The sequence below is a fragment of the Empidonax traillii genome, unplaced genomic scaffold (assembly GCF_003031625.1).
Source record: "Empidonax traillii isolate 1590-97213 ecotype Southwest subspecies unplaced genomic scaffold, ASM303162v1 scaffold515:size447783, whole genome shotgun sequence".
Classification (NCBI taxonomy): domain Eukaryota; kingdom Metazoa; phylum Chordata; class Aves; order Passeriformes; family Tyrannidae; genus Empidonax; species Empidonax traillii.
In genome coordinates this window covers 13,693-34,484 of record NW_020955708.1, presented here as the reverse complement: position 1 = coordinate 34,484, position 20,792 = coordinate 13,693, and the positions used below count along the sequence as shown (strand labels likewise).

General features: G+C 37.1%; 1 protein-coding gene across 3 annotated transcripts in view; it reads left to right on the top strand.

Moving 5' to 3' along the window:
• LOC114064057 (putative RNA-binding protein Luc7-like 2) overlaps positions 1-20,401 on the top strand; it is a 32,197-nt gene extending 11,796 nt beyond the window's left edge. For all 3 annotated transcript variants that reach the window (XM_027896742.1, XM_027896743.1, XM_027896741.1), the window contains 8 exons: positions 7,504-7,602; positions 8,451-8,561; positions 9,216-9,359; positions 10,403-10,579; positions 12,670-12,761; positions 13,635-13,664; positions 14,571-14,765; positions 19,476-20,401. In XM_027896742.1, coding sequence (XP_027752543.1) covers positions 7,504-7,602; positions 8,451-8,561; positions 9,216-9,359; positions 10,403-10,579; positions 12,670-12,761; positions 13,635-13,664; positions 14,571-14,765; positions 19,476-19,668 — 1,041 coding nt within the window. In that variant the 3' untranslated portion in view covers positions 19,669-20,401. The remainder of the gene's footprint in view (positions 1-7,503; positions 7,603-8,450; positions 8,562-9,215; positions 9,360-10,402; positions 10,580-12,669; positions 12,762-13,634; positions 13,665-14,570; positions 14,766-19,475) is intronic.
• Positions 20,402-20,792: the final 391 nt, after the last annotated feature.

Here is a 20,792-nt window from a genome sequence, read left to right as displayed (position 1 = left end):
TTTCTTTTCTTTTTTTTTTTTTTTTTTTTTTTAAATTCAAATCCTCCTGAAATGATAAATTCTCTTGGGACATTTTATGAGGTTAAATCTCTTTGTTGACTAGATGATCAGTAAAATACTGGACATGAGTTGCCATTTTTTTTGCATCGCAACATAATCTGCCATTCTTAAGTGCTGCGTATTACTGTTCCTGTCTGCAAAATGCAGACTTCTTTACAATTCTAGGCCAACCCACTCTTTTGAAAGCACTCAAGGAGGACATTCACGTGTAACACAAGACAAAGTGACTCATACGAGTAGGCCCTGTTAATTTAGTGTATTCGTTCTTTTCCCTTAATGGCCAAATCCCTGAATTTCTGCCAAGGCATTGATTTCCCTTGACAATAAAACCCAGGCTGCAGGGTGTGTTGGTAAAGGTACTGTGTGAATACTTTTGGTTCAGGGATTTTATTTAGGGGTATGTTTTTGTGCTACCAAGTTTCTGGGTTTGTAGACTTGGAAGTTCTAAGTCAAGCAGTCAGAGGTGTGTGCCTGCTGGAGGTGATTTTGTGTCACTTTTTGGGGAGAGAGGGAGAGTATTAGTTTGGATTTTTTGTGGCTGCCTTCTAAGGGCAGTGGGAGTAATGGGCTACATGGAAGCCATAGGTAGAATTCTGAGTCTCAACAGCAAAAATGCAAAGATAAAATTGTAGCATCCTCTTTCAGTTTATTAAATACCGACTCCAAATCTATAGTGCTCTGTGATTCTTTTTTTAGTTGAAATGTGTTCTGCAGTTTGTGTGAGGTACATAGTAAACATAGTAATTGGTAAGATCACAGAAGCTGTGTTCAAGGTTGTAGAACTGTGTCTGTTCAGAACTTGCTTTTGACAGTGACTCTCACCAAGCTATTTTAAACTGTCACTTTTTCATGTTTTGGTGCTCTGCTTTTTCATAATGATCACTTGGGTGCCAGTTCACCTGCATAAGTCAGTTGTTTAAGAATTTCCTCATTCAAGTTGAAAATTTTATGAGAGATTAATAAATCTTTATAAACCCTGACTACTGGGGCACTGAATAATTTGCCACCTAAAGTTAGCAATTCTTTTTTAATTTTTTCAGCCTTAGAGGTTTAACACTGTTACATTTATCCTAAATAGTTGCTGGTGATCAGGCTTGTGGGCATTTTCATGGCTTTGGTTTTGGGTAGGGTTTTTTGTGGGTATTTGGGGTTTTTGTTTGTGGGTGTGTGATTTTTTTTCTTCACAAAAATGTTTATTTCTCTATATTATGATATTAGAACTGAAGCTGCATATGTAGGAGTCAGATGACTCCCCTGTAATGGTACAAACCTACTGAGCAACATTCTCTGGATTTAAGTAAGGTCTGTGCTGTGTTCTGCAGGTTTTACAAGATGTACAAGCGTGTTTTCTCTATCTTGGTATATGTTTCTGAATGGTTTAATGCTAATGAAAACTACAACATGGGAAGCCTTAAAACAACTACCTTTAATAAGATTAAAAGTAGTAATGTCCTGAATATTTGTAGTAACCCAGTAAACATCTTTAAAGATCCCAGAACAGTTCAACACTTCTGCATCAGTCTGGCTTTCTTAAGCTTGATTGTGCTTCCCTGATGAAAAAAATTTCACAAATACTGTATGTGGTCTGTGCAAACCGTGGTTGAGAAACTCCTTTCTCTTCGATGATTTAACTTTGGGTTTATGTGTATTTGTTGAGGAAAATTGCTTCTTGCATTTTATTTATACTGACATCAAAGTATGCTGTGTCAGCTCAGCCCTACAGTTAAGCCTGTCTTTAGGTGCTCCTGAATTTATTACACTCCAGTCTTCAGGACTCCTGCTGACTAAAACCATAACGATCAAGACCTTGGTTTAGCAATATACTTGAATACATGATTAACTTTAAGCTTATTAGTAATGGAATTCAGCTCCGGATTAAGACATCTAAATTTAGGTTTCAGCTGAGGAGCCAGGTGTTGAAGCTTGCACTGAAGTCAGAAGGTACCTAGGCAATGGAGCCTAGGAAAGGATTTAGTTCACCTGCCCACTGGGTATCCCTCTCAAGGTGGGCTGTATCCAGTTAGGCTCACTGAATAATGTACCTGTGAAAGAGAAGTTTGGATGGTTCACACATCTACAGATAGGTGTTAGTAAGGTGTTTTGATCTGTGGTTGATTGATTTGCCAGCAGTCCCATTAGCTTAGTGGAACTGTTTGCATGCTTAAAACTTGTGTTTTGAGATGTGACTGTGATTTTTTTTGCTGTACTGTTAAAAAAAGCATTAGAAGGTATTGTGCTGGAGGGTATCAGCTTTTCAGTTCAGGACTGATTTGATCATGTGAACTGCTTCAGCTTAGCAAATCAAATTAAATTAGGCTTGCATAAGCTACCTCAATTTGTGGCCTTCAAACCAGTGATGATGAATTGTGAAGTGCTCTGGGTTTAATTTATCTAGGTGAAGGTGGGTTTTGTTATTTTCTGTACAGTCATCAACTTCAATTTTAGTGTATTACATAGTCAAGCTATAAGAATAAATACTATGTGAACACTGACTTATTTAAAAGTAAGAAAGACCTCTGCTAGCTTTGTAAGTGAAGATCCATTCTAAGGACTTGAAATCTTCAGAAGTGACAGTAGGGTTATAGGGAGAAATGTCTTCTAAAAAGACTTCTGAAGATACCTGGAATTCAGTGGTTACTAAGGACTTCAACTTAATAATTTTTGCATCCTTTTTGTTCAGCATTTCTTTCGTACTAGTGAAGTCCTGCTAGTGGGGTTAGAAGATTCAATCACATATTATTATATCATCCTAAAGGCTCCCCTTCTGAATATGTGTTGCCTACAAGAAAGGATGGGCTTTATTGTAGGTGTAGAAATATGTCAGAAACAAAATTGTTGGTGTAGATAAAAAGTGAGTTTCATTGTAAGGAAGATGTCAGCAAACAGTCGATGCAGCTTTTTTTTATCAAAAAAGAAATCCTTCTCTTGCTGAATGTGAACTATTTTGGTAAGGGTATCTTTATATCTAGAAAGAATTCTCTACATAAACATTGTCCAGAGTATCTTCTTTCAAAAATCTATCAAAGACACATGTTGTTTTTAGAAGCATTTGATTGTTTGTGCTACTATGTCACACTTGGCTCAATATCAGCCCGCTGTGTTTTATGTAGCTTTGGCTTTTCTGTGCTCTTTGTGCACTCCCTATAGAGTACATTCCATAATCAAATTTCTGATGTCAAAAGAATATGTAGTAGTTGTAAAAGTGCCAAAATGGGAATTGTGCTGTAGGTAGCTCAAGACCTGGAAGAAGAAGAAAGCCTTCTTAATTTCATATTCCAGAAACAGCATCATACCAGAGTTTACTTTCCAAATCAGTTATTAGTGCCAGCTACTCTTGAGTGCATATTTATGTTGCAGATAAACTCTTCAGATTCTATATTGCCCAAGTCTTTGGCCAACTCTTCCTTGTCAACTCATATTTGACACATATGATTATTTTATTTTATTGTACCTGATTTGATTGAAGCAGAGCTACGCGTATTTGTCAAACAAAATGTTTGACATATTTGTATATTAATTCCAAAGGCATTCTATCTATTTTGTGAATGAGATGACAAAAATTATTGCTAAATCATTTCAATATGAGGTTGTTTAGGATGAAATACAGTTGCCTAAACCTCAGCTCTGGGGAATCAAACAGCTTTAACTGTCCATCTAACAGTTAGGAATTAAAATAGTATTGCAGAAAATGGTTAGCAAGTCATTACTAGAAGGCATTAGTTTCTTATGCAAAGCTCTGGAATAGCAAAAGTACTTCTGCTACCTGGCTTTGCAGGTGGTTACCTAGACTAGTCTTCAGTAATAGCTTTTATCTGTATTAAAGATTCTCCAAATATGTAAGGTTTTTTTTCTTGGCTTTAATCTCAGTAAAAGTGCAGAAAACTGCAAAAAGACCCCAAAGTGTGGCTTAACATACTCCATAAACTCTAGTTCTGTCTAGCCTGGGGACTTGGATATTCTCACCTTTCTTTATTTGCATTGCATATCAGAACTCCTCTGTAAATCACTTTAAGTAGTTTAACTCTGTCTGAAAGTCAGTGTATTGACAGTGAAAAATAGTTTGTGTTCTTTTTAAGCCTTCATTAGTAGCTCAGTGTCTGAGCATGAGTCTCCCTCTTAGCCATCTTCTGTTTCAAATGTGATTGATCTTTAAATGGCTGACTGCAAATGCTTGTTCTCTGCCTCTGGGAGAGGCATGCTTTGGCACCAAAATGCAAGGTGCACTTGCTGAAAATTAAAATAATGTGTTTTACTGTGTCCTCTCTCCATTTCCATCTGCTGTCCATTTACTCTGCATCAGGCCATATGAGCCAGATAAAAATACGAGCTGCTTTGTGCTTATTAAAGTCCTCAATAATCCTGATCCAGCGTAGACTTTTGATAGTAAGGAATCATCCCCAAAATGAGTTGTCTTTGCCTGATGTTGCATAGCTTACACCAGAAGAAGTGCTTCTTAGCCTGTTTTTATGTTTAATATGCAAACTGGTTTAAGAGTTTTAAAGGTGGTGGGTCTTTTATGTCTTTCTACATTGGAGTTTGCTAATAGAACTTTTAAGAAAGGCATTTCTGTGAAGGTTTTCAAAGGATTGCCCAGAACTAGCATAGGCTGTATTAAGCAGCAGTTCCAATAATAATAATATAATTTCTTCAGCAGCAAAGCTAATGATAAAGTATCCTTTCCTCTTGTACCTGCTTGTTCTTGCTCTCTGTTATACCATATGAATATTTATAAGGCAACACTGTCGGACCAAAGGGGAGAAGGGGAGCCAAAATTTCTTCTCTTGTGATTGAGACATGTAACAAAAGTGAATCCTCTGTAACAGCCACCTAGTCCCTCAAAATTTTTGCTAATATTACTGAAGTTATTCAAAGGTTTTTGAGTTTGCCATCTTGATACCGTATGAGATCCTAGCTGCTTAGTCCACTACTGTGTTGTTCCTACATATTGTCAGCGTGTTGTTTGTGTGGCTGCCCAACAGGCTGGACAAAAACACTGCTGAAATATTTGCCTCTGTTTTTGGTTTGCTGAGATATGTTTTACCCAGTCAGTACCCAGACAGTGTTCAACTGCATAGGCAGATGTGTCAGCGTGGAGTGGCACAGCACAGTGATAAAGAGAGGACAGAAAATTTTTTGCTAGTAATGCTGGCCCAGAGTTATTACCATCCTTTCAGGCTATGGATTTACAATTCCCAGTAAGAAGAAAAGAAATCAGAAAATGTACTGCTTTGTGGAGGTTAAATCCAACCCAAATAAAGGGAAAAGAAACATACAGCACATGTAATAGTGAACAGTGTCATGGTGGTGTTATGTGAATTCTGTGGGGTTTAGTTTGTGATGGAAGTTTATTTCATGCATTTATTCAAAGTGTATGCAGAATGCATATTAAAACAGTGGTTTTGTAATGCTGTGGTGGATGTGTTTCAGGCTCTTCTCACTGTATTCAGACCTATTAAAGTGTGTCACTACCTTTATGTCTGCATTCAGAACTGAAGTGTTTCACTTCAAACAGGATAGGCCTTGAATTCTACAGTTTAGCCTTAAAGACCTTATCAGTACAAGAAATGAACAAGCATGAAAGCAATCTTTTCATAACTTTATGAGAATTTTAAAGTGTCTGATTTACAGATAATTTCAAAATGTTCTTTCATATTGTTTTCCTGGTATTGAAGTACTTTTCTGAAAGAATACTTCATTATAAATAATGTCAGTATCTGATGACTTGGAAATAGACATGGACAATACATTGCTCAGCTTCAGGGTCTTTGTGGATTTGCATCAGTTAACAAAATTGCTGAGGTCCTGTATGGTTGCAACAGGAAAAGCTAATCTTTATCATTGCAATCAGATGTTCTCTGTTGCAATCAAATGTTTTCTGGAAAACAGATTTATGGTGGCTGAAGGGTATTTAAAAAACTACAGTTTATAAAAAGCTTTCAAGTTCAGAAGTCTTCATTTTAACAATCTTTTTGTTTGTTTGTTTCTAACATTTGAAATAAGTTAGCAACTTGCATAAAAATTACTTTAATGGATTCATTGGAACATCAATGAATGGAAATTTGAGAAGACAAAAGTAATTGATTTTTGGTTTTTTTACTATACTTATGAGGCTTGAATTGTTAACTTAAAGTTGAGTATTTTATTTATTAAAAACAAGCAAGCAGACAAAACCCCATCTAAACCCCTACTCATTTGGCTCACATTCAAATGCCTTGCAGTACTTTCTGAGTTAACACTCATCTTCTATTTAAAAAACTCACTACACAAGTTATTAATTATTTTAGGTTTGATTCTAAAAATGTTATTTAATGGCAACAGTAATAGCTTTTTCCATCGGAGTTCAATTTGCATTATCTGCTTTCAATGTTAAGAAAGCATTAACTCCTCTTAATATTAAGTGAGCAGTGCCAAGAGCAGACCTAACTGAAACCATGCTTGTTCTAATGATGCAGATAATCAATTTCAGTGATTATACATCAGCCTGTGCTTTTGCAGAGAGACTGCCTTGGTTATATTCAATTTTGTTTGCATTTCACATTGGCTTTGGGAGGGGGTTTGGTTTAGTTTTTTTTTATTTGAGTGGTTTTTTTGTTGTTGTTTGTGTGTGAGTTTTTTTGCTCTGTCTTGATCACCAGACTCGTTGTGAACACACTGAATTAGAATTTCTTATGCTGTGTATTATGCAAATTTCAATTTAAAAATGGCATTTGTTATAAGATTCTGGGCACTCTTCTTGGTGGCATTGTATGTAAGATTAGTGATGCACCCTACTTACTTTCTTAAGACCATGCTTTCTTCCTGCCCTTCCTAGAAGGGTTTTAGATTACAGGTGAAGTATCTGTAATTTTTCTCCCCTGATTCTTGAATGTAGTCCAACACTCAGATAATCTTCACTAATATGCAAAATGCTTTGCTGGGATTTGATTTTTTTTACTATCTCACTTGGAATGCTTCAAGAATGTTTTTGAAGCAGCACTCGCAGTGGTGCTGTGGTTGTAGCTGTTTCAGGTGACGAATATAACTGAAAGATAGCACCATAGAGTGTGCAGAGAGTTCAGGTTGAGAATTTGACGATTTAATTGCCAGTTATTTTCATGGAACTTGATTCTACTAAGCTGTTTAAATTCAATACAGGATGTTCCACTTCAGTCACTTTTTTGAACTTTCTATAAAACAACATTTTTGCAGGACATAAATGATACTTTGTAATCCAAACTGCTGTCATGATAAGGCAAGCTGTTCGTTCTCTCTGCTTTTATTTCCTGATTTGTGCATTTCTGTTAAAGACCTGGTAGCATCTTATAGCTTTGTTAAACTGTCCTTTTGTTCCCTCAGGGGAGCTGATTAACTTCAGAATATTTCACTGTTATAGAAAATCATGCTAACTTTATTCATTGTAACATTTCTGAAAAGTTAAACTGCATTGCCTCTTTCTCTTTTCAGAGAATGGACCTTGGAGAATGCCTGAAGGTGCATGACCTGGCATTAAGGGCAGACTATGAAATAGCATCCAAAGATCAAGATTTCTTCTTTGAGCTTGATGTATGTATTTTGTCTTAATGCTGGAGAGAGAGCATAAATTGTTGTTAAATTTTGGTACACACAGAAGGAAAACTTTCGAAAAGCAATTTTATAAACAGAGAAACCCTTGGCACAGTTACATAGAAGATACATGCCTCTTCATGAATATATGCAAGTATTTAATTTGTACTGGCACTCTCTTTATAGAACTGTTAACAGCCTCCCACAGAACAAAGTATCGTAAACCTGGGTGCCGTGTTAGTGTTATCAAATAGCAGGCAAATATTAAGGCTGTGTATGCTTTGAAGAGAGTTTTATATTCTGTATTTAACGAAGAAAGTAATTCTGTATTGGGGATAACAAATAATATGCTGTCTCCATACATTATAGTTTGAATTTTGAACTCCCAGCTAGGAAGTTAGTTTTTGCTAGGACAAAAAGGTTTGGTTTTTTAATTGCTGTTTGGAGGGAGAATGTTAATATGTTTAATAGCTTAAAACTCAAGTGAAAAAAGTTACAGTATTGCATGTAATGGCTGGATGAAGTGATCCTGAATATCCTTTGAAGAATTTTAAATGTCTTCTAGAAATACTCACTTCTTGTCAGAGAAGACTTAAGACAGATTCACTTGCAAATTTCTGCAAATACTTAAAACTATGACAACATGCAGACTATAATTTTTAAAAAGTTGTGTATTAATATGTATGTTTACATTATGTGTCACCATAAGCCGATAGATTATCATTTTACAAAGGTTTCACTAATAAAAACCTAAGAAAGTTAAGTCTTGATAAACTTAGGAAGTGTTACAGCTAATGGAATATCCATGTTCTTAACAGCACTGATCCGTGTTCTTATTGATGTTTTAGGCAATGGACCACCTGCAGTCATTTATTGCAGACTGTGACAGGCGAACAGAAGTGGCTAAGAAAAGACTAGCAGAAACCCAAGAAGAGATCAGTGCTGAAGTCGCAGCTAAAGTAAGCATGGAAAACTAGTAACTTAAGTCTCTTTGAAGGTCTGTTTTTCCAAAGAGCCAACTTCAAGTTTTGGCAAGATACCAAATCTGAGAATTCATACTGAGGAGAGGGAAAAAAATAACACATTTTCTCTACCCTTCCCAAAACTGTCCTTAAGGCACAGAAGGGAGAACACAGGGAAGAGACCTCTGATATTTTTGACCTCAGGGAAACTTGATGCTGTGATTTCATGCCATACAAATGTTAGTAATTCTTACACTTTTTGATCAAAACTTCATCCGTAAAGTAAACAAAAATTGATGTGTTTTTCTCTAGATCTTGTAATGAAAAAAAGCTTCTGCAGTTTTTCTGCACATATATGCACATGCTAGGAGGAATGATTATACAAATACTAATTTTTCAAGACTGTATGGTATAGACAACAGTGTGCATTACTTGAATTTTCTAAACAAAATCCTTCTCTGGAGGTGGTACATAGGCCTGGTAACTCGGCCTTTCTTTGCATGTTCTTCAGTGAGGCATTTCCTGTTTCACTCTTCCTGGAGAAGCTCTCTCTGCATGTTTCTTTTCTGTCCTACCAATTTTGCACACAGTTCAGATTGTTTTCCATCATTAAAAGCATTTCCTATGTTAAACCCTTCCTTGTCTTTCAAGGCTGAAAGAGTCCATGAATTGAATGAAGAAATTGGGAAACTGTTGGCCAAAGTAGAACAGCTCGGAGCTGATGGAAATGTGGAAGAATCTCAAAAAGTAATGGATGAAGTGGAGAAAGCTCGGGTAAAGAAGAGAGAAGCAGAAGTAAGTTGAATTGTGTAAGGCTTGGGGGATGGAGAGGGCAGGGTCAAGTGTTAAATTTGTTGGCCTTTGTGTAAATTGGTTGACCTCTGTGTAATGCAAGATATCTTACCTGCTCTCACTTCCTTAGCTAATTGCTTCATATAAAACTAAAGAAATTGCTTTGCAGCATCCTGCACAAAGTTTCTACCCTTAAATACAGTCCTGTACAATGAACATTATACTCCCTTCCGCAAATAATGCATTCATCTTAGCTGAGCTGTATTGCTCAGTGTGGAATGACTTGCCTGGTTTGGTCTCGAGGCTTTTGTTGTGGTGTGCTAATGTGACTTGTACTGGAAAGCTCCAGTGTAGTGAGCCATTGTCTTCTCTGGAAGATACTTATTTAATGTATTTCATTTAATATCAGACCAGTCAAATTGGTCCTTGTAACATTCAGGTGGCAGAATGCACCAAGAGCTTTTTCATATCGTGTTGCTCCAAGACACAGGGATTTACAAAAACAAATACCTGCAGTTGTTATAATAGTACCAGAACGGTTGCTGGCAGTCTTGCTGGTCCGTCATCTGAGTGTCTGTAGATAAATTTTGCTCATATAATGTGTTTAATTAGTGTCTAAAATGTAGATGGGTTTCTCAGGAAACTAACACTGTTTTAAATTGCTCTCAGAATATTTCATAATATGTCAACATAGTAATTGTAGTGTTAGTGTGTGTTCATTATTGTATATGAAAATATTGTTCATCTTTCTGTGCAATATAGTCTTAAGTAAAGGTAATAATCACCCCACTTTTTTTAATTCACAAATTCACAAAACCATTTGCTAATGTCCTGCTGTTAAATATGTTCAGTAATATGTACAATTTTCAAAATAAGGAAATGTGCCTTGTATCTTGGTGAAATGGTTGATACATGAATAGTGTGAATTAACCGAAGGGTGTGCTGGTGTACATTAAATTTGGTTATTAATTTGTAGCATATGCTTGGTAAAGTGTTATCCTTGTATTTATGTGCACTGAGAAGTAACAGCATTTTTTTTCTTCTAGGAAGTGTACAGGAATTCTATGCCTGCCTCCAGCTTTCAGCAGCAGAAGCTACGGGTTTGTGAAGTGTGCTCAGCTTATCTTGGTCTTCATGACAATGACCGACGACTTGCTGATCACTTTGGAGGAAAACTACATTTGGGATTTATTGAAATAAGAGAGAAGCTTGAAGAACTCAGGGTAAATCATTCCTATATTTTGTGTGTGTGCTCTTACTTAATTATTTGACATGCAGCCTTAATTGAATATTTCCTTCTGGATGTGTGGGGGTTTTTTATGTCACTTTAAAATTTGAGATTTCATTAGCCTAAAAAGACACTAAAGATTTTAATTTAACATCAATTACCCAGATAGTTTACAAAGATGACCTCTTTTGTACTGAGATATATTAAAACACACATTCAGAGTCATGCATCTTGGGAACAAAGAGTGTGATTCTGCTTGTAAATTGGATAACTGTATTTTGAACGAACAGCAGCGATGTTGAAGTATATTTAGCAGTCATAGGAGATACCCAGATGAACTTTGCTTTTAGCCAGATGATTGACTAAAAGTAATAATGAGACTTGAAAATACAAGAGCATGGATTAAGGAGGATGATAACACTTGCAAAAATTTTCAAAAAAATGTAAAGAAATGCTTGGAGCTCAAACAGCCTGCTGTATGGTGAATGACTAAAACTCACTTTGCTGATTTTATCTGGACAAAGATTAGGAGGTGACTTTGAATTTTCTTCTAAGTAATTTTTCAAGGCTTTTAAGCTTAAGTGACAACAGATGAAATAAACAGGTTCCAGCAACTCAAGGCAGTAGCTATGCAAAGTGGGAATACAGAATGATGTATATCTTGATGTCAGGATAGCTGTTAAAATAATTGTTATGGGGAGGTTGCATGTTCTTTATAGCTTGAAGATTTGAAATCCAGTTGGAATATTACCCTAAACAACCCCATCTTGACCAGAAATCATGTACTGGAAGAAAGACTTAGTGGAATTGTATTCTGGTCTTCTGGGGAATGGATTTGGACACTGATGTCATTTATAACCTTAATATAGAAATTATGGAGTCCCCAGCTCAATTAAGCTCAATTAAGAAATCACTAAAGAAAATAGCTAAAGAACTTGAAGCCCTGAAAGCACAAAATGCTGCTAGTGGGTTTGAGTAAATTGACTTGGATTATGTTTCATAATATTCCAGCTGTCTTGCATGGATAGTGACTTACTCTTTGGAGAGCCCAGCTCTTTCTGTTGACTGTATAGGCAATTTAGGTTCCTAATATAGCTGGTGTATCTTAAGTCTTAGATACCTAGAACAGATCACGTGTGCTTCCTCTCATCCCTCCTTGAAATTATGCACAGAGCCACTTGAACGAGAAGCCTGGCTCGTAGTTAAATTACTGATATTGTCCAAGGAAGTACAGATATAATTTGACAGAGGGGTTGAATTGGCTGATTATTTACACCAGTCGGAAAAAAATATGCATGGATAACTTATTTCACATTCCCAAAGCATCAATAAAATAATCTTTTGAAGTGCTTCGCTAACAAAAGAAGAAAACAATAACTATCCCCTCCTTCCTCAGAGCTCTCCTCAGAGATCTAATCAAGATGCTGCTGGGGCAATTCCACCTCTCAGAAGAAGGTCTTTACAAAGAGTTGAATTTCTTGCATCATGTCCAGAAGGTGGCAAGACTTGGGTTTGGCCAGATCTCCAGTTGTGAGTTCCACATCTGAGGGCCCTCTACTGAGCGTGCCTTGTCCCCAGTAGTAGTGAGTTCAACCTGGGGGCTAACAGCTGAAGCATCTGCTCTAATGATGTGTCTCATGGTCACAGTACAGAAACAAGTAGCCTCAAAACCTAGGTATCGGCCCAACCAAGTCCTTTAAGAAACAATTAACTCTCCCAGTTCTATTTTCTTTCTGCCTTTCCCCAGTGGCCAAAATATGATAGGATTGGCATGGAAACTCTCACGTTAAAGGCATGACTTGCTGCTCTGAATTCCCGTTTATTAAGAACTTAATGTTTAACTCTGCATATTTCAGGTCTTCTTATAACACCCATCTATTTGCTGCAGCTCTTCTGCAATAACTTCTGTTTCTTGAAGAAAAAAAATATGTATATACTGAGGAAGAGAGAGGGAATAATATGCACAAGGGAAAGGGAATATACCTGAGAAAAAGAACTGAATGTTAATGTGTAGATCATTTTTATAGCACCTTCATCTGAGGAATTTTGAAGTATAACTTAATGAATATATTCATTTGCTTTTAGAGGATTGTGGCTGACAAACAGGAGAAACGAAATCAGGAACGTCTGAAACGCAGAGAGGAGAGGGAAAGAGAAGAAAGGGAGAAACTAAGGAGGTAGGGATCTATTTTAATTGCATGTACATAATGACCTATTTAAGTTTAATGAGAAAACTATGATGTAGTTCATACACATTTCTAAATCTGCAGAATTACAATACTTTGCATTCCTTGAAAACTTACATGGATTGGGATGGAATTTCATGTCTAACTCTTAAAACTCAGAATTGTTTTCATAAAAGGCCTTTTTAAAAACTACTGATAGTAGTGCACCTACATATTGGAACAGATGGCCTTTAAATGAGATAATTTTCAGGTGTGTACCTTGTTTTGAGACCTGATAAATGTGAACTTATACACATGTGATTTTCTAACATCTGATAGCTATTTTCTTTATAGATGTTAGAAATTTTCCTTATTGAAAGTAGTTGACTATATGACTAAGGAAAGTAATTCCCTGTTCTCCTATGAAATAGTAGCACCCAGGCCTTGTGGGGCTAGAATGGAATGGAATCTGAACCGCAGTTCTCTCAACATGTTAGCTTCAGAGGTTAACATGTAAACTTGTGAAATCTGTTGCAGACTGATAATACTTGCCTGACAGGAAATAAGGGAAAACTGACTTGAACTGTAAGCTTTTTCTTTAGAAGGGATGGGAGTTAAAAAGCTGTTTTGACGTTCTTTTGGGTTTCTAATATGGTAGTCTCAAAACTAAATTTAAAAAAAAAAAACACACAAACACAAAAGAGGGATGTGTTTCCTGGTAAACATGCTGCAGTAAAGATGTTAATATTAAATAAGAGGCCTTTAAACAATTGCTACTAAAACAAGAAATACAATTACAGGTGAACTAGTCTGGTTTATTATTACTAAATTGTACTTTATATAATAATAAGATTCTATAAGAAAAATTGTTTTCCTTTATTTCAGGTCCAGATCCCACAGCAAGCATGCCAAAAGGTATATAAATCTGCAGACAAGGAATACTAGCAGCGAAGCCAGCCTTTCACAAGCTGGAACATTATGAGTTGGTGTAGCACTGTTAGTTTAAGATGTCCATTTATGAACAAGGCTTTCTGTTACATAATCATCTCTCTATGTGTTTATACCATAATACTGAGTTTATACATGTACATCCATTTTATGGTACTGCAGTGCAGCTTTGTGTCCCAAATAACACTTAAAACACAGATAATTACTTTTTCTTTACAAAAGTTTGTGATTAATACCTTTTTATGAAACCCCATGGTTTTAAGATCTTACGCACCAGGTTAGCTCTCAACAGATCATTCATAAATAGTATGAGTGTTCTTCCAAACCTACACTGTTGCAAGTCACCAGTGAGGTATGACTGCAAAGTGATTTAAAAAAAAAAAAAAAAAGAAAGAAAGAAAAGACTGACTTTTTACAGTGTTTAGAACCTTCCAGACTAGTTTTGTTATTGTAGCTATGGGGAACAGTACAGTCCAGTTTCTTCAGAACATCATAATACACAGATTTTGGCAGATGATCCGTATCACTGCATCAGGGAGTTCTACAACTTCGCCTGATAAAGACAAGATTTTAAAATTTTAAAAACTAGATTTTTTTCCCCATATTTTTGCTTTCAGAAACCTGAATTAGCTATGCTGTAGCCACAGTCATGAGTTAACTTTAAAACCGTCTGCATCAGACACAAAGCAGTTTGTAGCCTTTCTGATGTTGCTTTCCCCTCTTTGCCTGTGATCAGACAAGGCAGTAGCTCTGAACACTGCAGACCGTTCTCTGTGCAAATTTGCTTATGCATAGAGTGCATAATATTCACAGTACACTGTTAAGGGTAGCTGGGTGAATGCAGTGTCCAGTTTAAGTGCTTTCTGTTCCTAGATCTAGGTCCCGAGATCGCCGCAGACACCGGTCTCGCTCAGCCTCACGGGAACGAAAGAGAAGAACTCGATCCAAGTCCCGTGAGAAACGCCATCGTCACAGGTCTCGCTCCACCAGCCGCAGCCGGAGTCGCAGCCATCATAGAAGCAGGCACAGTTCCAGGGACAGAAGCCGAGAACGCAGCTCCAAAAAGAGGTAAGTGTTGCCCTAGAAATCAATGGCTTTTCCTAGAGGCATGATGAGAATTCTTACACTAAATTAAGTTTACAGTTACCACTTGGCAATTTAGACACGTTTTGAGTCTGTCTCAGGTTTCAGTTACAACTTTAGCATATTTATGATTTGATGTACCAGAGTGACTTTTTTCTATTTATTTTTTATAAAAATAATAGCGTTATATATTATTTCTGTTTTGTATGAGTGCTACAGAGTATTGGTGTCAAGTTGATAATACAGGCTTCCTGCAACATGGAAAAACAGCTGATTTTCATTTGAACCCAGGGATATCAGCAGTCATCTTACTGTCATACATTTGTTTTTTCCCTCGGGCTCTTGTTCCCAGCACCGGAGCCCATCTGTTGTGTACTGCACCAGATACAAACAAGCTTAGGTATGCCTGAAAATAAACTTGTTGCACTGCATCTGAACGTGTTGCTTTGCAAGGAAAGTCACTCAACCCCTCATTGAAGGGTGACTGCAGAGGGCAGGCTGGAGCTACTGCTTTTGAATGAATCAATTGCTGTCTGCTCCTCAGGATTTGCTGGCTTATTTTAGATGAGTGAGTTAGGCGTAACGTAGAATGGGATTGCACAGAGAGGCATTTGACAGGGAGGCCTGCTCATGAACAGGATTCTTTTCTATGTCAGCCACCATGGCATACATTTGAGTGCTGTACAGTGTCAGGGTGCTCAGTCTTAAAACCCTGACAGACTGTTGACTTGCAAGAAGGTAAAAGGTCTGGTTTTGAAGTGGCCACATGAGCAGAGTTTATCGTTCAGTTATTTTAGAGTTAAATCACTGAGGATGAAGAAATATTTTGAAGGTGTTCAAGGATCTCATGGGCTCTTTGCTCAAAAAATTAGCTTTTTTTTATCATAGACTAGGTAGGTGACTGTAATACCATTGTGCTCTGTAAGAGAACATAGAAGACAGGGTTAAAAGTTCAGCACTCTACTTGGTATCACCAGTAGTGTCTGGTATTTAAAATACTTAAGGGTTTTCTAAAGTCAGTGTTTCAAACTCGGCAGTTTCCATCTCCAAAGAGCCTGCCTCATCACGGCATTCACAATAGCAGATTAGCAAATCTTCAAACCTTTAGTTTGTAGCCTTAAAGCAGGCTCTTCCTTTGAATCAACACATTTTTTAGTTTGGATAAACCAATTTGTAGGGTATATGCTTAGACTGCCTTTACTACTTCAACTTTTCCAGCTTTGCAAGACTCGATTTCAATCCTTCAAAGAAAACTCTTCAGGTTGATTGTTCTAGAACTCTCATCATACTTGTTCAAACCCTCCAATATGATGAGCACAATGCAAATGATACAGAGAAATATGTAAGAACAGGGAGAGACCACTGGTGCTATCCATGTAACAGTAAACATGTTAAAAGTAAAAAAATATAATGTACCTCAGGGAATGAATTCAACCTTATGATATTCAGTACTGGAAATATTTCTCCTGATGTCATTTTCTGCCCTGAAGGAATGCAGCACACCTGTGTTAGAAGAATCCCTGGTACAAATAAGAGTTTTACTCTACTGTTGGCTTTAGAGGAAAAAACTGCTGTGCCATCATTAGCAGCTCATACCTCTTATTTCTGAAAGATGAAGCAAAATTTTTACTCTGAAAATATGTAAATTGGGCTTTCAAAAGATTGAAGAATCTGTAGAACTATGATCTTGCTGCACTGAGACCAGGATGGCTGTTGGACTTGCACATGGGCTAGATACCTCCTTTTTAGAGATGCCCCTCTTGGCAGTAGAGCAGCTTTCCACATACCAGTGTTGATGCCAGAATGCAAAATAGACCTGAACTCACAGGTTCTAATGTGTCCTTGTCTCCTAAGAACTCTTTTTTCAGTTCTAGGGAAGTACTCACTGCCAAAACCTATTTTTTAAATTTGTTTTTGAAGGAATTTCTTATAATCCTCCTATGAAATGTTTCTATTCAAGCCTGTGTGTCTTAAACTCATAACGTTCCGTTGTCTGAGGAATTCTGACCAATGATATCCTGGAAAATAGGAGACAGGTTCCAGGAAGTTAACTTCTCTAGGAAGGAGTCCTAGCATTTTGGTTTTGAATAACCAAATAAATTCAGATGTGGGAAACATGGTGTTCTTACCCAGCTCCTGCAGGAGTGCAGTGTGTGACACAAGCAGTAGAAAAGCAGCTGAAGGCTGCAGCAGTGGCAGCCCCTGGTGCCAGTAATTCTAGGGCCTTAAGAGAAGTGTACCATGATTACAGGCAAATGTGCAGAGTGTTCCTGCTTTCAGCAAACCACGCAGTTCCTTCTCATTTATCCTGTTCACCCTTCATAAGAAAGTATTTTCCCAAGACCTTTTCACATTAAATGAGAAACTGTCACTTCTCAGGTACTTCTTAATTCTGAAAGTAAAGGGATGTTTTATTGTGTGCCATAGCTGAGGAAATTCTACAAACACATACATTTGTCTGACACATACACTTTTTTATTCTGTGCCACCACCATTCACCTATGAAACCTGTGGATAGATTTAAATCTATTAAGGGCTGGGATCTCATTTCAAATATATCAATGTAAGGACCAGACCTCCACACACTGTGGGCAAAACTGAACATACACAAAGCATCTGGAAATAGCAGCAGTGTGTCTTAGATAATGGGAACGTATCTGGTAATAGCAGCAGCCTACCTAGGGTAATGGGAACTCTAGGTCTACTCAGGCTTGGATTACTGGCTTACTAAGAGCATATCTAAATCAAGTCCTATTTTTTTTGCTATTAGTCATAAGTTTCAAATAAATAACACTAATTGTCTTTCATTAGAAACAAACTGTAGTTTGTGCATTTTGCTATCCAATGAGAAAGCGAATGTTTGCAGTGAGATGTTGAGATGCGTACTCAGTAAGGTCAGTCATGACACAGACCAAAATGTGGATACGCTGAGAGAAGGTGGTGTCAGTATGCTTGAGCCCACTTACAAGAATTCATGTGACAAGGGATGATTGATCCCATACAGACATTGTGTGGACGAGTACCTGAAGTCATAAGATGGGGCTTCATTTCACCTGGCTTTAGATGACATGTAAATCTCTTGAGTCTCATTACAGACTCATCCGACATAATTTTGTATCTATTTTGAGATAAGACAAATGGTGCCTTAAAGTGTCTCTTTCTTCTGCTGACTGTTTAGGATCAGTTAGGTAGTAATGCTTTCTAAGCATTCTAGATAAGGTAAGTCAAGGGCTTTACCTTGCTCTTGGGAAAGACAGTGATATTTCTAAGTCTTTAGGCAGTGATACCGCTTGCTAAGGCAGTTGTATAAATTTTCACATCACTGTGCTGTGATTCATTAAACCCAGTCTTTCTTGTCTACTGATTAGAGACTCACTTGTAGAGAGAGGGGACAGCTGGATGAATGCATCTCCAGAAATGCATTGATTAGGAAAACAAAGCTGTGAATGGCATCATATCCTATCTGTCTGCCTGCTCTAGGATTAATTGCTAGAGTTAACCTGAGTCAACCAGTTTGGAAGCGCTGTTAGTTCTGCAGGGGACTGGCAGCACGAGATACTTGTCATCAGCTGTACTAACTCCAGGATTAACCTCTTATTTGGCATGTAGCTTCTCTTCTGTGACATGTGATTTGTGGAATAGGAGTAATGCCTCTGGATCTTAGCATTTGCAAACACTGTCTTGCAACACTGTAGAGAAAGTAATCTTTTCGGCTGAGCAACTAAGATGAAGGGTCACTTCTTTGTAAGCTTGTAAAAGGAAATTAGTGCCAGGAGCATTTTGCAGACCTTAGTTTCAAAGCTTTGAGGTGAAGTGACAGTAACTTTCTATAAGTGGAGAGAGTGCAGTCTCACTGGCCAGTACACCAAATTTTTTGACTTGGAAATGAGTGGCTAGCTTTATAGCATGCTGTTCAGATTTTTCTGTAAAAGTTTGTATCAAGCAATTTTCTGATTGCAGTACATGGTAAAATAAAAATGCAGTGTTTTTCAACAACAGATGCATTTAAATGCATCCATAAGGGAATACAGAGGAGGATGTCTAATCCATTTTTTTCCCATACAGGTAGCTCATTCAATTTAAAACAATATGGATTGTTTAACAGAACTGAAGTAAAAGACAGAACAAAAAACTTGGAACGGTAAAATAGCTAAAAATGATACCACGCCAACCTTGCAAAATCACACAAGGGCTAATTCCTGTAACAAAATATAATTGTAGCACAATTTGGTTTGGTTTGTATTTGTCATGTAATAGTCTTGTTCCAGAATAACACAATTTCCCCCTGCTTTTAATCAAACTCCTATTTTTAAACATTCAACTTTGTAATTGATATGTCTGAGAAAGGCTAGACATTCTTAAGCTAGAGACTGCAGATGAAAAATTTCCATTAAACTTTAGTTAATACAAACTTGAGGGTGGAGGTTGAAAATAAGAGATTTAGTGAAGCACATTGACCTTAATCTGGGCTCTGTAGTAAATGTAGATTAAATCCTGCTTCCAAGTATTTGTCTTTTGAAATCGGAAGTAGGAAATGGAGAAGAGTAGAATGACTTCTGATGTCTTACCATACACTCCTGTTTATATAAATCTAAAGTTGGGTTGGAAAAAGAAGAAAAATTCAAAATCCAAATGCTGTTTGATAGCTAAAAATTCCTGACTGACTCAAATTTTTAAATGTACTGCACTTTTCAGATCCTCTAAAGAAAGATCTTCCAGAGACAAAGAACGTTCGAGAGACCGCGATAGAACATCCCGTGATAAAGATAGAAGCTCGAGAGAGAGGTCACCACGAGATTTCAAAGACAAGAAACGTTCTTATGAAAGTGCTAATGGCCGATCGGAAGACCCAAGGAGCTCCGAGGAGCGTGAAGCAGGGGAGATATAACTGGCTGTATATTCACCTGATCTCTAGCTTCCTATGGAGTTGCATACTTTGGTTTAGTTTACAGTTGTTCAAAGGGACACCAGTGAGCGGTTCCAGACACTGATCCAACTAGGGTAGATGTACAGTATATAAAAGTGGTTATAACAAAGTCAGAATTAAACCCCATCAATTAATGATGCCTAAAGCTGGGTCCTGGACTTCCACCAAGTTGTAAAACTTTTCTGAAAGATTTCTCTTTATTCAGGACAACAGTTTTATGTACCAAGATGCAGATCTCAATGTTTTTAATCTCCTTTCCAATACAAGTTAGTGAACAAATTATATTGTACTACTTGCCTTGGGTGCTTTTGAACCTTTATAAATTCTCCAATTCTGCTCTAGTCAAAACAGCAGCATTGAAAGGTTGTATTTGGGGGGATTTTTTTTTTGTTTGTTTGCTTTTTTGTAAGAGGGTGGGTGGATGGATATTAACTTTTACTCTAAGGTTATGTTCCCAGTGTTGGGTTTTATTTTTGTTTGGGATCCTAGGAATTGATTACAGTGGGAGCATTTAGACAGGAATGTGTGCTGGAGAAAGCGAAATGTCTTTTTACAGTGCCTATTTAGACTTGGAAATTGAACAGCTGTTGCATTACATCTTTTTTATTTCTACTTAAATTTTGAAATCAAAGCCAGTCCCATATCTGTACCATTTGATTGGTATGTGTTCAATATATTTGTTTTTTTTCCATAAGGACTCTTTCTGCTTTTTCTTGTGGGGTGCATCCTTAATTGTATTAAAACAAACAAAAAAACCAGCAACAACAAGCAAAAATTAAGAACAAAAGAAATAAAAAAAATAAAAAAGAAACCATATTGTCTAATAACTTAACAAGGATATACCGGTCTCTTTAAGGTGGTTAATCAGCAGCTCAGTCTTCTAAGAACTAACACCTGGTTATTAGGGTTTTTAACATACAGATGTGCTCTAGGAAAAGCAGTCATTCTGATCACAGTCCTGATTATCCTAAAATCTTCAAAAGCAGAAACCTGTGGAGTCAGAAGTATAGAATGGTTTGGGTTGGAAGAGACTTTAAAGATCATCTAGTTCCAACTCCCCTGCTGTGGACTTGGACACCTTCCAC